We start from the raw sequence: 14,026 nt of genomic DNA, 5'->3' as shown, positions 1-14,026 counted from the left end.
GGGACAGGCAGGTAAGTCCGTAACTCACTCAAAACATGAGCAGGGATAGCCAGATCCAGGGAGCATCTGGGGATGAGGATGGGTGTGACCTTACCTCATGCAAGAAGCTAAGGGGGCATGGAGAGAGGAGGAGATGGGTGGGGTCCCGGGAAGGTGGGGCCCTTGGGCCCTGGTCCAGTCTCTCACCCACCTGCTTCCTTCCCTTTTTTTTCAGAAAGAAAGAAAAGGGCCCTGATTCTGGCGAGGCCCATGGTGCCCACCACCAGGGACACTTGAGGGGTGTCCCGGGCACAGCAAGCAGCCCTGAACCTGGTCCCCAGGAGACCAGCTGCCACCACTTTGGAGAAGCCTGGTGACCTCCCTGTGGGCTCTGTCCAAGGCCATCTGCCAGGACAGGGCCCAGATGCAGGCCCAGTAGGCACAGGCCCTGCTGACCTGGGGATCACCCATATCTGGGGGCTGCTGCACACTGCTGCCCAGACCATCCACACCTTGGCCACCAAGGGGGCCTATGTCCTTCCTGCTGAGGGCTGGCTTATCCCTGACCCCACTACTTGGCTCCAGGGACCCGGCCCAGGATGGAGAAGCAGCCTGGGCCCACACCTAGAGGGACAGAGGGTCCACTTCTTCCCAAGACAGAGAATAAAGGGGGGCCATTAGTGGGCGGTCTAGGCTTGAGATCGGGGCACTCCCAAAACCTTTTCATGAGAAGATGCAGCGCTTGGAGTGGGAATAAAGACGTGATATTTCTCAGGTTCTTTCAGATGATCTACAGGGGTAATTACAGATAAAAAAAAAAAAATTACAGATAGATTGGATTAATAAATTACAGAACCTGAGGTGGCAATAAGAAAAGCCAAAAACCAAACCAGTTTCCCTAGAGTGAATTCCAACTCATGATGACCCCATGAGTGCTGAGTAGACCTGTGCGCTGTGGGATTTTCATGGCTGTTACCTTTTAGATCACCAGGCCTTTTTTCTGGGGCACTTTTGGATGAACTTGAACTTCCAATTTTTAGGTTAGTAGCCCAGCACTTAACCGTGTGCACCACCTAGGGACCCCTGGTCATAGGAAGGGACCTTGAAACATACACTTGCATTGTTAAGTTTCAAGTTAGACCTTGATGTCTTTTCAATGACTTATGGCAGTCATGGATTTCTTTTTTTTTTAATTATAGACCTTGATTTATTCAATCTGTATCCTGAGCAAATAATCGGAGAAGCTAGACTATATGAAGAACAGGGCATCAGAACTGGAGGAAGACTCATTAACAACCTGTGATACGCAGATGACAGAACCTTGCTTGCTGGAAGTGAAGAGGACTTGAAGCACTTACTGATGAAGATCAAAGACCACAGCCTTCAGTGTGGATTACACCTCAACATAAAGAGAACAAAAATCCTCACAACTGGACCAATAAGCAACATCAAGATAAACAGAAAAAAATAGTGAAGTTGTCAAGAATTTCATTTTACTTGGATCAATGCCCATGGAAGCAGCACTCAAGAAATAAAAAGATGCATTGCATTGGGCAAATCTGCTGCAAAAGACCTCTTTAAAGTGTTAAAAAGTAAAGATGTCATTTTAAGGACTAAGGTGCACCTGACCCAAGCCATGGTATTTTCAGTCGCTTCATATGCATGTGAAAGCTGGGCAAATGAATAAGGAAGACTGAAGGAGAATTGATGCCTTTAAATTATGCTGTTGATCAGGAATATTGAATATACCATGGACCATCAGAAGAATAAACAAATCTGTCTTGGAGGAAGTACAGCCAAAATGCTCCTTAGAAGCAAGGATGGTGAGACTTCGTGTCACACACTTTAGACATGTTATTAGGAGGAAACAGTCCCTGGAGAAGGACATCATGCTTGGTAGACGGTCCGCGAAAAAGAAGATCCTCAAAGAGATGGATTGACACAGTGGCTGCAACAATGGGGTCAAGCATAACAATGATTATGAGGATGTTGTACTCAGGGTCACTATGAGTCGGAACCAACTCAAAGGCACCAAACAACAAAAACAATACAATCTTAAATTTGTATTGGGAGTATGAGTATGAATTTATGATGTAAGAAAATACGTATTTTAGACATTCGCTGAAAGGCCAAGACAAAATTGACTCAAGTTTTGAGCCCATGTATTGCACAGATTCTCATTTTTGAAAGGAACCAGAGGCTTGGGGAGAAATGGTTGATTCCAGGTCTCCAAGCGGAAAGCACAAAGCGATCCAGGGACTTACCTTGCATTCAAACACTGATAGGGTTGTGTCAACAACCTATGTGGCTAGTACAACTAAAAAACTGAATTAACTTTAATTAATGCACTGGGTGTTTTTTAATTTAAATATAACAATAAACTTGATTCAATTATTGGAAAAGCATGTTCGGAGTAACCTTGGATTGTGAGTCTACTTTTTCAACAGTAAAATGTACAAGATGGGCTGCTTCTGGATACTGGGAGACTGAGTACAAAAGAAAGGAAATGTAAAATATCTCATAAATAAATTTATATAGATTAGCTGTTAATTTCATTTACAGTTTTTACATTGACAAAAACTGGTTATACTGAGTTAAATAAGATTTTTCATTAAAAATTTCACATTTATACATTTTAAATTTTCTAATATGACTACTAAAATTTTTTAGATTACATCTTTGACACTCATTACATTTGTGTTAGACAGAACCGTGCTAGACTCAACATCTACCTTACAAAAAATACAGAAGACTAATTAAAAGAATTATGTTAAAATGAATACACTGAAACCTGTGAGAGCTAGAACTTGACGGGATGGCCTGTTTTTCTGGGTCTTGAATGTTTTCCGCCTTTGACAGGGTGCTTATCGCTTTTCTGTAGCTCTCTATTAAGAATCCTACCTCATAAACACCCAGTGAGTTTTCCTTCTCTGACAGTTCTCTGACTTTCACAGGTTTTATTCTATCAGAATGCTGAACATATTAACAATTTACAAGACAAGCAAGAGAATGTTCTGTATAAGACAGATTAAACAGATCTAAAAATTAAAAGGCAATGTGGAGATCACGTTTGGATCTTAGCTTCAAAAAACCTAACAGCTATAATGGAAACCCTAGTGGCATAGTGGTTAACTGCTACAGCTGCCAACCAAAAGGTTGGCAGTTTGAATCTACCAGGCACTCCTTGGCAACTCTATGGGGCAGTTCTACTCTGTCCTATAGGGTCACTATGAGTTGGTAATCGACTCGATGGCAATGGGTTTGGTTTTTATAATAGATACTTTATGAAAAACTGGAGAAATTCTCATTTGTTGTGTGGAACAATGAAGAGCTGGGGTTTTTTTTTTTTTTTTTTTTTTTTGTAGGAAACTGGCCTTATTTGTAGGAGGTGCATGCTTAAAGGGGGAAGTGAAAGTCTGCAACTACCCATTTGTTCTTCATCATAATAATGTATATATGTGGCCAAAATTCCTTACATTATAAACCCTCTATCCACTGTGAATTTTTATAAGTTAGGGAGGTTTGGGAGCTCTGGTGGCACAGTGGTTAAGAGCTATGGCTGCTAACCAAAAGGTTGGTAGTTCAAATCCACCAGCTGCTCCTTGGAAACCCTATGGGGCAGTTCTGCTCTGTCCCATAGGGTCACTACGAGTCAGAATCAACTCAACAGCACTGGGTTTGGTTTTTTGGTTTAGTGAGGTTTGAGGATTCACAAAAAGATTTCCCACATTCAGTATATCCAAAGTGTTTCTCCCCAGGGTGATTTCTTTTGTATTCAGTGAGAAATGAATGAAATGTTCTCCCACATTCCTTACATTCATAAAGTCTCTCCCAGTGTGAGGGTATTTATGTTCAGTAAGCACCAAGACTGAGTATAGGTTTTCCCACATTCCTTACTTAAGGCCTCTTGCCACTATGAGTTCTCATATGTCTAGTGAGGTGTGAGGACCGATTAAAAGCTTTGCCGCATTCTTTACATTCATACGGTCTCTCTCCACTGTGAATTCTCATATGTATAGTGAGGTTTGAGGACTTACGAAAGGCTTTGCCACATTCCTTACATTCATAAGGCTTCTCTCCACTGTGAGTTCTCATATGTTTAGTGAGGTTTGAGGACTGACTAAAAGCTTTCCCACATTCTTTACATTTATAAGGCCTCTCTCCACTGTGAATGCTCATATGTATAGTGAGGTTCGAGGACTTATGAAAGGCTTTCCCACATTCCTTACATTTATAAGGCTTCTCTCCACTGTGACTTCTTATATGCGTAGTAAGGCTTGCCAACCGACTAAAGGCTTTCCCGCACTCCTTACATCCATAAGGCCTCTCTCCACTGTGACTCTTTATATGTGAAGTGAGGTGTGAGGATCGACTAAAGCCTTTGCCACATTCCTTACATTCATGAGGTCTCTCTCCACTGTGAATTCTCATATGTATAGTGAGGTCTGAGGACTCATGAAAGGCTTTCCCACACTCCTTACATTCATAAGGCCTCTCTCCCCTGTAAATGCTCATGTGTATAGTGAGGTTTGAGGACTTATGAAAGGTTTTCCCATGTATATTACATTTATAAGGCTTCTCTCCACTGTGAGTTCTCATATGTCTAGTGAGGTTTGAGGAATGACGAAAGGCTTTGCCACATTCCTTACATTCATAAGGCTTCTCTCCACTGTGAGTTCTCATATGTTTAATGAGGTTTGAGGACTGACTAAAGGCTTTCCCACATTCCTTACATTCATAAGGCCTCTCTCCACTGTGAATTCTTATATGTGTAGTGAGGTTTGAGGACTGACAAAAGGCCTTCCCACATTCCTTACATTCATAGAGTTTCTCTTCAGTAAGAAGAGTTCTCACAGGAGTGCTGAGGTAAGAGGGACACCTGCAGGCTTCTCCACATTCCTTACACTGAGAGGCACTGCATCCAGAGAGAGATATGACATGAAGCTTAAGTGATGAATGATCCATCAAGGATTCTCCACACTCAAGGCATTCAGAAGGATATGCTTTCACAGGAGTTCTTCTGAGCACAGAAAGATTTGGAATCCGGCTGAAGGTCTGTCCACACTGATTGTCTTCATTACTTTCACAGAGGCTCTCTACCATATGCCTTCTGTTAAAAACAGGCAACATGCAGTTGGATATAAATTTGTTACCATTTCATCATTACTATAAACAGTAAACACGTATTTTTTTGCCCTGAATTGTCCCATGTTTCATAGATTAAATCAGCTGGCAGAGATGCTACCATTATTTTCATTGTTTCTGAAGTACAAATCTCTTTGATAATTGTATACAAGTGAAATATGTTTCCTGTATTTAATGTCTGACTCGCATTTATGAAAATATTGTACCACTGAAGTCCTGTGAACACATATTAGAGCTGGTCTTTTACATGTAGAAGACGCCCTGGATGGCACAAAAGGTTTGCACTCTACTAGAACCTAAAGGTTCGTGGTTTGAACCCACCAGTGGCTCTGCGGGAGAAAGATGTGGGAGTCTGCTTCAGTGAAGATTATAGCCTTAGAAATCCTATGGCGCAGTTCTACTCTGTCCTATAGGGTTGCCCATGAGTTGGAATCAACTCAAGGGCAATGGGTTTATATATACATATACATACACATACACATACACATATACATATACACACGCATATACGTGTGTACAGGAAACCCTGTAGCGGCTAAGTGCTATGGCTGCTAACCAAAAGGTTGCCAGTTTGAATCTACCAGGCACTCCTTGGAAACCCCATGGGGCAGTTCTACTCTGTCCTACAGGGTAGCTATGAGTTGGAATCAACTCGACGGCAATGGGTTTGGTTTGGTTTTGATGTGTGCTGTTAGGTGCTGCTGAATCGATTCCAGCTGATAGCGACCCCATGTGACAGGGTAGAACTGCTGCATAGGGTTTTCTTGGCTGTAATTATTATAGAAGCAGATTGCCGGATATTTCTCCCGAAGAACCACTGGGTAAGTATGAATTACCAAACTTTTGGTTAGCAGTGTCACCTGGGCTCCTTATACATGTAAATATTTTAATGCCATGATACTTTCTTAAGACTCTCTCCTGAAGCACTGCTGTCTCTCAAGTGAATGACGCTCACCTCACATGTGTTTTCTGGTTGTTATCCTGATCTTCGATGCCATGCAATTTGTGGATTTCTCCCACCACTGAGGACCAAGTGTCATTTTTCATGAATCGTTTTATTGTATTTTCAATGGATAGCTTTTCTCCATCATTAAGGTTTCGAGAAACTGATCCAATGATTTAAGGAGAGATTCACCATATGAAACAAAAAGGAATGAAATTACTCAGAGGGAAAAAGTAGCTGTGAGAAAAGAAAGACTAACATATTTTGCTGTTTCAGTACTTGGCAATGGTCAAAAACCAATTTACTTAGGAAATACCTCCATGAAGATTGAGAGGGTGTAATTAGAAGAGCAAAGTAGAGAGGTATTGGACACAATGAACAGGGAACATTAAAAGAGGACAAGGGGACAGTCTTTCTCCAAGAATACAGGTGTGTTAGGGTTGATGAAAGTCAGAAAAGTAAGCTCAGGTTCTGTGAAGTACATACTCAAACCAAAAGAGACTTTTTCGAACTAATTTATTCAAATCACATTCCCTCCATGCTGGCCTGGTCCTTCAAAGGATTTTTGCCTCCTAGTGCCCCTTGACCCAGTGGTCCTGGATGAGTGCTAGCTGACATGGTGCTCATGGAGAAAGGCATATCATGAGGGAAGACAGGGAAGAGCAATGAACAGCTCCCTGACACTGGCCCAATACTTGGGTCCTCAGGGTCTCTGGAGATGGGCAGGCATGCATTTATTTGTAGCAAAATAATCACGTCAAACTTGTAATAAACACAGTAAGACTCTACAAGGTCCCAGACCACATATATTCTCTCTGTGCAAAAAAGAAACCCTGAAGTCAACCCTCATGCTTACAACATTTAAAGAGCCTTAAGGCTTTCAGCCACAATTGAAATGAGAAGTCAACTTAATACACAGAGCTTAGTATTCATGGGGAAGCCAGGATATGCATGTTCCAGAGAGCAAATAACCATACTTATTTTATTTAACAATGTATTCTCATACCTCAGCCTGCATACTGGAATAATATCAATGAGTATGACATACGTCTTAGTTATCTAGTGCTGCTATAACAGAAATACCACAAGTGGATGGCTTTAACAAAGAGAAATTTATTCTCTCACAGTCTAGTATTCAAGTCCAAATTCAGGGCATCAGCTCCAGGGGAAGGCTTTCTCTGTCAGCTCTGGAGGAAGGTCCTTGTTACCGATCTTCGCCTGGACTAGGAGCTCCTCCTCACAGGAACCCTGGGTCCGAAGGACATACTCTGCTCCCAGCACTGCTTTCTTGGTTGTATGAGGCTCCCTACTCTCTGCTTGCTTCCCTTTCCTTTTACCTCTTATAAGATAAAAGGTGGTACAGGCCACACCCCAGGGAAACTTTCTTCACATTGGATCAGGGATTGACCTGAGCAAGGGTGTTACATCCCACCCTATCCTCTTCAACATAATCCAATCTTCCCTCATGAACCACAGGCAAAGGTTAGGATTTACAACATACAGGAAAATTATATCACAAAATGGAGGTCAACCACACAATACTGGGAATCATGGCCTAACCAAGCTGACACATCTTTTTGGGGGACACAATTCAATTCATGACAACATATTTGGTCACTGAAGAATAAATAAATGAAAAAAAAAAAAACGAAGCCATCCCTACCTACTGAGGCCAGGTTTCTGAAGGTTTCCATCATCACGTCTCTGTAGAGTTTCCTCTGAGAAAGATCCAGCAATGCCCACTCTTCCCCGGTAAAGTCCACAGTCACATCCTTGACAGCCACTGAATCCTAAAACATCCCACACATTCTGGTTCAGCAAGGTACCACGTACTCCAAAGAAGTGTGAAAGAAGGGTGAGGCTGACAGTCCTGGGAACTGAGATTTCATGGGGATTTGACACAGGGCTCTGTTCTACTCAGGTTTACTCTAGGGTTTGGCCCTCAGGCTCATCCCTTCACTGTCTACATTCACTTCCTTAAGGACTGCATCTTGACTTACAGACTTAACAACACTCCCAGTACAATGAACCTCTCTCCACAGTCTGACTGTGACCAGCTCCAGTCTCATTCCTCTCTAGCTTTACGGTTTAGAACCGTCAGAACAATAGCACAAATTAGAGAAATGCTCTACAATGAAAGACATATTTCCACATTCAGATCATCTCTTCCTTGTGGGAAAAAAAAAAAAGTTCGCCTCCTTGCACAGGGCCCAGCAGGATATTTAACAAAACATGAAGCACGGTGTGAAAGCAGGATGAGATGTTAACAACTGGGAAACACTGCAGGACTGGCAATTTTTCCTTCTGCCCTTCTCCAGCCACGGGAGGCCCAGGGGCCTGCACAAACAAACCGGCAACCCAAGGCCCTGAGCGTGTAGTATTTTCTTAAAGAAAGAATTCCAGGTGATCCAAGTGATCAAGAGCTGACATGTCCACCTGCTGAAAAGAGAATGTTATCTTGGGGAACTATGAACTTTTCCATGTCTCTCATCTACTTTTCAATAGCTCTGCCAACTGCTCTGTCGTGCACTCTGGCCCTTCATGGAGCCGGGCAAGGGTACTGAAGAGGTAAACAAAGCTCAAGTGGAGACAGGAAAGAAAAGAATCTAGGTATCATCACAATTTTCAAACTTTGAGACATGAAGCTACTATACAGCAATTATTTGTGACTGATCCTCTCCACAAACAGACACCCAGACACCCACACAAACACATGCGCTAATGTTGTAAGACGACAAAAAGCCGGGTCTCTGAAGAACCAGAAAAGCATGCCCTTGTGTTTGCTGACCTTGAATAAGAGGTTAAGATTCACATTTCCTAGTAAGTTCACAGATGCCCGGAAACCCTGGTGGCATAGTGGTTAAGTGCTTTGGCTGCTAACCAAGAGGTTGGCAGTTCGAATCCGCCAGGCGCTCCTTGGAAACTCTATGGGGCAGTTTTACTCTGTTCTACAGGGTCACTATGAATCGGATTCGACTCGATGGCAGTGGGTTTGGTTTTTTGGTTTTCACTGACGTGTAGGGGATTTAGCTGTTAAACTGCTCATGCATCCTAGGAAACAGACCTACACCAACCTGTGGACGGAAGCGCCACTCCAGAATTTTCCCACATCTGCAGCCCCGGAAGGCACACAAGCATGGCCACCTGAACCCTAACCACTGGCATCGTCTGGGCTGCAGGACCGGCCTCTGTGAAACAGCATCAACCCTTGGGCTCCCACAAGTAGTGAGGAGACAAAACACTGCTACACTGTACTCCTGAGGCTACAATGTTACTGAACTGCCAAGCAGCTGTAGAACTGATAGGCTGTGGGGTCAGGTGAGCTGCCAAGGTCATCCCTCATCAATCCTGGTACAATAGTGTCACAGTGAACTCTCATCCAGTGCCACATTCAAAATTCTCCACTGCAGTGGGCCAGGTCACATGTTCTAAAGCCAGTCCTACGATATATTCATGAAAAATTGTTTCGTTTATTGAGCAACTATATTTTAAGGGATCTGCAAAAAGCTTTCAACACAATAGTTCCTTTATTCCTCATGCTTCTCCTAAGCAGATATTGCTTCAAACAGGTTATAGCCAAGGAAAGTTACAATCAATCAATCACCTGCTCAATATTGCCCAGATGGTGTATTGCTGAGTCAGGGTCAGAATGTAGGTCAACGTGCCTATAACTAAACTCCTGACCACCACATTTCTATTCATATGCCTACCGTGTGCTTGTTCCTCTGGCTGTTCATTCCCGGTCACATATGCCTACCGTGTGCGTGTTCCTCTGGCTGTTCGTTCCCGGTCACATATGCCTACCGTGTGCTTGTTCCTCTGGCTGTTCATTCCCGGTCACATATGCCTACCGTGTGCTTGTTCCTCTGGCTGTTCGTTCCCGGTCACATATGCCTACCGTGTGCTTGTTCCTCTGGCTGTTCATTCCCGGTTACATGGATGCCCTAGAGCCTGCTGGGCGGTATGGACAGGAGACAAAGGAAACATTCTATTCAATTCAGACAACCTGGAGCTCCTCCTCCTGGCAGAGCCCCGTGTCTCTGACAAGACTGCTTCCCTTCAGACCCTTCCATCTGACTCTTTCATTTATTAAAACTGATAAAGGTAATACTGACACAGAGCCTACTTCACTTGGGCAAAGCAGACACAGCACTGAACAAAACAGAAATATCCAGATGCACATGGATCATAACTTCTTTGGGTGTGGACAGTAAATAAACAAAATATACCGTCAAGTTCCCTGGGTGGCGTAAGTAGTAAGCGCTTGACTCCCAGCCCAAAAGGCAGGCGGTTCAAAGCCACCCAGAGGTTCCTTGGAAGACAGACCTGGCTATCTGCCCTGAGAGGTCACAGCCTTGCAAACCCTATGGAGCAGTTCTACGCTGCACACGTGGGGTCGCTATGAGTGTGAACTGACGCCACTGCAACTAACAATGACCGCGTGATGTCGTGTGGTGGTACGCTGTGTGAAAACTACAGCACCGGCAGGACACGCAGTTAACACGAGCGCATTTATCTTTGGTGAGCTAGTCCAGGGAAAAGCAAGATCCTCCTTTTAGGGAACACTGGCTAGTGAAACCTGGCTTGGTGAGGCAGAAAAAAACTGCACTTTGAATTCTATAAACTTGGAAGCGCTCTGTGGTGATTTTGCAAACACTCATACACGTTTCGGGTGCTCATCAACTTCAACAACTTCCAGCGTAGAGGCACAGGAGTAAAGGGCGCCACTGGCCTTCACGGCTGGGAAAGGGAAGGTACACTGGTTATTCGGAAAATGGAAAGGTCATTAGCAAAGGGTAGACATGCAAATTGGGGCAATGGAGAAATAAAAGCAGCATAAATAAATACTATCAAGATGTAAAAGAAAACAGACAACAGCACAAATACAAAACACAGACGAAGACTTTCAGGTTTTGGTCTGGTATGTAAAGAGCTTGGAAGTCATTACTCCCCCCATTAAGAAAAAAGTTGAACATACTGGACTCACAGTATTGAGGTCACAGGGCAAACGACTGCCCCCAAAACTGGAGGGACACATGGGCAGACGCAGAGAGTCATTCCAGAGCAGAAGCCCAGGAACAGGGTCTTTCCAGTTTTGGGGGTAGTAGTTTGCACTGGGTTTTTGCTGGGTAGTTTGCCCTGAAACCTCAAGAGTCTAATCAACTGAATTCATTGAAAAGAAAGATCTAAGCTAAGATGTGAAAGATATGAAGGAATTTCCCAAGGGATAGCTGAGAAGAGACTGTTCCAGGAGGAGGAAACGTCAGAGCACAAGCCAGCAGGTGGGAGCGTGCCCAGCTGTTTTAGGGAGACCCAAACCCCAGCATGACCCGAGCAGAGTGAGATGCTGGAAAGTAACAGTACAGGAGTCTGGACAGGTGACTGGAGCCAGTGGGTATAACATTTTGGGGGACGTGCTGGCTTCTGAAAAGACCCAGCTTCCCATCTGAGTGAAGTATAGAGTAATTTTATGCCTTTTATCAGAGACAGAAAATGACAACTCTTAAAGAATTTAAAGAACCTGTGCAGGGGGGCAAGTATAAAAGCTGGGAGCTATGTTAGAAGGTTATGGCCATAATCAGATAAGAAATGATGAAAAGGGGCATACACAAAAAATGTACATCAAAGACATTATTTATGTACTGAAACTGTCAACACTTCTCCAGTAAAAGCAGGTACAAAACAAGGATAGCCATTATTCCATTCCTATTCAACGTTATCCTAGAGATTGTAGCCGATACATATCAAAAAAAAGAAGTAAAGAAGAATGTTAAAGATTTAAAAAAAAAAAAACCCCCATCTATATTTTTAGATGAAATAATTGCATATGTAGAACCCCCAAAGATGGTACAAATGATTGTAAGACTAAGAGTCCTCAGATTACAAAATAAATAACAAGGTAAGGTTTATTTTAAATATTTTATATATACTAGCACCAAGCAGTTGAGAAATTAAAAAAATTTTTTTTAATAAGGATAAAAGGTATCAAAAAAGAGTGTAATTAATATGACATCCTAATGAGGAAATTAAAAAACATTATTAAATGACATCCAAATAGACTGAGATAAATGAAAAGATAGTGCATGCCCTTAGACAACTGTTCTACGCAAACAGATCATTATTTCCAATGCACTTCCATAAAATTCCAATGAATTTTATTTTTTTGAACTTCACAAAAAGTTCTTCAAAAACATATGTAATCACAAATGTCCACAAATAGCCAAGACATTCTAAGGAATAAGGCATGGGCTTGTCTGCACATATCACATATAAAATTGTATTCATATATATTTATTTCATAAATGGAGCTATATTAGGCAGTGTAGTATCATTATACCAAAAAATCCAAACCAAATCTGTTGCCATTGAGTTGATTCTGACTCATAGTGACCTTGTAGGACAGAGGAGAACTGCCCCATAGGGTTTCCAAGGAGTGCCTGGTGGATTTGAACTGCTGAGCTTTTGGTTAGCAGCTGTAGCTCTTAACCACTATGCCACCAAGGTTCCCATAGTATCATTATAGGAATATATAACAGATCAACAGAAAAAAACAAACAGCCCAGAAAAGGCCCATTAATCTCTATGGAAAGTTGATTCATGACCCAGCAAGTACTGAAGGGCAGTGACAGAAAACACTCACACTTCACTGTGTGGGGTAGAATCAACTAACTGAAGTGCCTGGGTTGTGTACACGATTAAAGGCTCAGCTACTAAGCAAAAGGTTGGAGGTTGAAGGCAAGGTACAGGGGCCTTGGAAGAAAGGTCTGGCGATTTAATTCTAAAAAATCAGCCATTGAAAATCTTGTGGAATGCAGTTCTACTCTGAAACACAAGGGATTGCCATTAGTCAGAATCAAGTAGAAGGCAAAAGGTTTGTTTTTTATCAAATAATTGTCTAATTGGAATAGTGGTTTGAACTCACTAGCCATCTCATAGGAGAAAGGTGTGGCAGTCTGTTTCCATAAAGACTACAGCCTAGGAAATTTTATGGGGCAGTTCTACTCTGTCCTATAAAGTTGCTATGAGTTAGAACTGACTCAACAGCAGTGGGTCTGGTTTTTGTTGTTGTTTATTCCTTTGTACTCCATATGCAAAAATCAAATTGTAGGTAGATCAGCTTTAATTATGAGAATGTAAAATTATACTTTCAGAAGTTATAAGCAGATGGTCAGAATAGAGAAAAAAAACTTGATTAAGATATAAGAGAAAAGACTGACAAATTCAACTATATTAACATTCACAACAATTTATCAAAAAGCAGCAAAAATGAGTGAGAAGATGAGTTACTTACTAAGGAAAAATTTCCCAAAGTTTATAAAGAAGACCTAAAAAGTCACAGAGATATAAATTAACAGTGGGAAAATATGCACAGCCTTTTCAGTAATGGAGTAGTGTGAGGGACTTGAACGATAAAATCAAAGTAATATATTGCTTTATGCACTGATTACAAGAATAAAAATGACTTTATTACATAAGCAGGTGGAACAAATAAAACATATATGCATACTGTGTGGGAGGGAAAGTTTGCCAGATGCATCAGCTCTTGGAGTCAATTAGAATTTGGCCAGGATCTGCAACTTAGTGATCACCCCTCACTAGAGAGTGACTGAGCAAGAGCACTTGGGGTTTGGAAAGAGAAGGAAGAGGATAAGAGCAGCAACATTTACAAGAGCAAAAGTTACACCTGAACTGCCTAACTCCGTAAGCTCTGCAATGGGTAGGTCAACTCTGGCCCATTCATACAATGGTAGCATGCGTACACAGCAACGTGAGTAGACTAGAACTCCAGACACCAACATGCATGAAACTCAAAAGCATCCTGAGGACAACAAGTCACGGAAGAACCCAGACACAGTTATAATTAAATTTACAGAAAGCTCAAAAGAGGCAAAACTAACCAATGTAGACAATGGATTAAGACTTGAGTGTCACATTTACTGATACTTCTTAGATATAACC

The 14,026-nt window shown here is 42.3% G+C and overlaps 1 protein-coding gene across 13 annotated transcripts in view; it reads right to left on the bottom strand.

Annotated features, from left to right (window-relative positions):
- Positions 1-313: 313 nt before the first annotated feature.
- The window catches only part of LOC100655953 (zinc finger protein OZF-like), a 30,548-nt gene continuing 16,835 nt past the window's right edge, over positions 314-14,026 (bottom strand). For 8 of the 13 annotated variants that reach the window (XM_023558579.2, XM_064290282.1, XM_064290285.1 and 5 more), the window contains 4 exons: positions 9,778-10,018; positions 7,731-7,857; positions 6,080-6,230; positions 314-5,089 (listed from right to left, as the gene is read on the bottom strand). In XM_023558579.2, coding sequence (XP_023414347.2) covers positions 3,877-5,089; positions 6,080-6,230; positions 7,731-7,857; positions 9,778-9,804 — 1,518 coding nt within the window. In that variant the 5' untranslated portion in view covers positions 9,805-10,018 and the 3' untranslated portion in view covers positions 314-3,876. The other 5 variants (XM_064290283.1, XM_064290291.1, XM_064290292.1 and 2 more) reach the window with 5 other exon arrangements.

This window comes from Loxodonta africana, chromosome 8 (assembly GCF_030014295.1).
Source record: "Loxodonta africana isolate mLoxAfr1 chromosome 8, mLoxAfr1.hap2, whole genome shotgun sequence".
NCBI classification, from domain to species: Eukaryota; Metazoa; Chordata; class Mammalia; order Proboscidea; family Elephantidae; genus Loxodonta; species Loxodonta africana.
The sequence above is the reverse complement of the archived record's forward strand: the minus strand, read 5'-3'. Positions and strand labels throughout refer to the sequence as shown.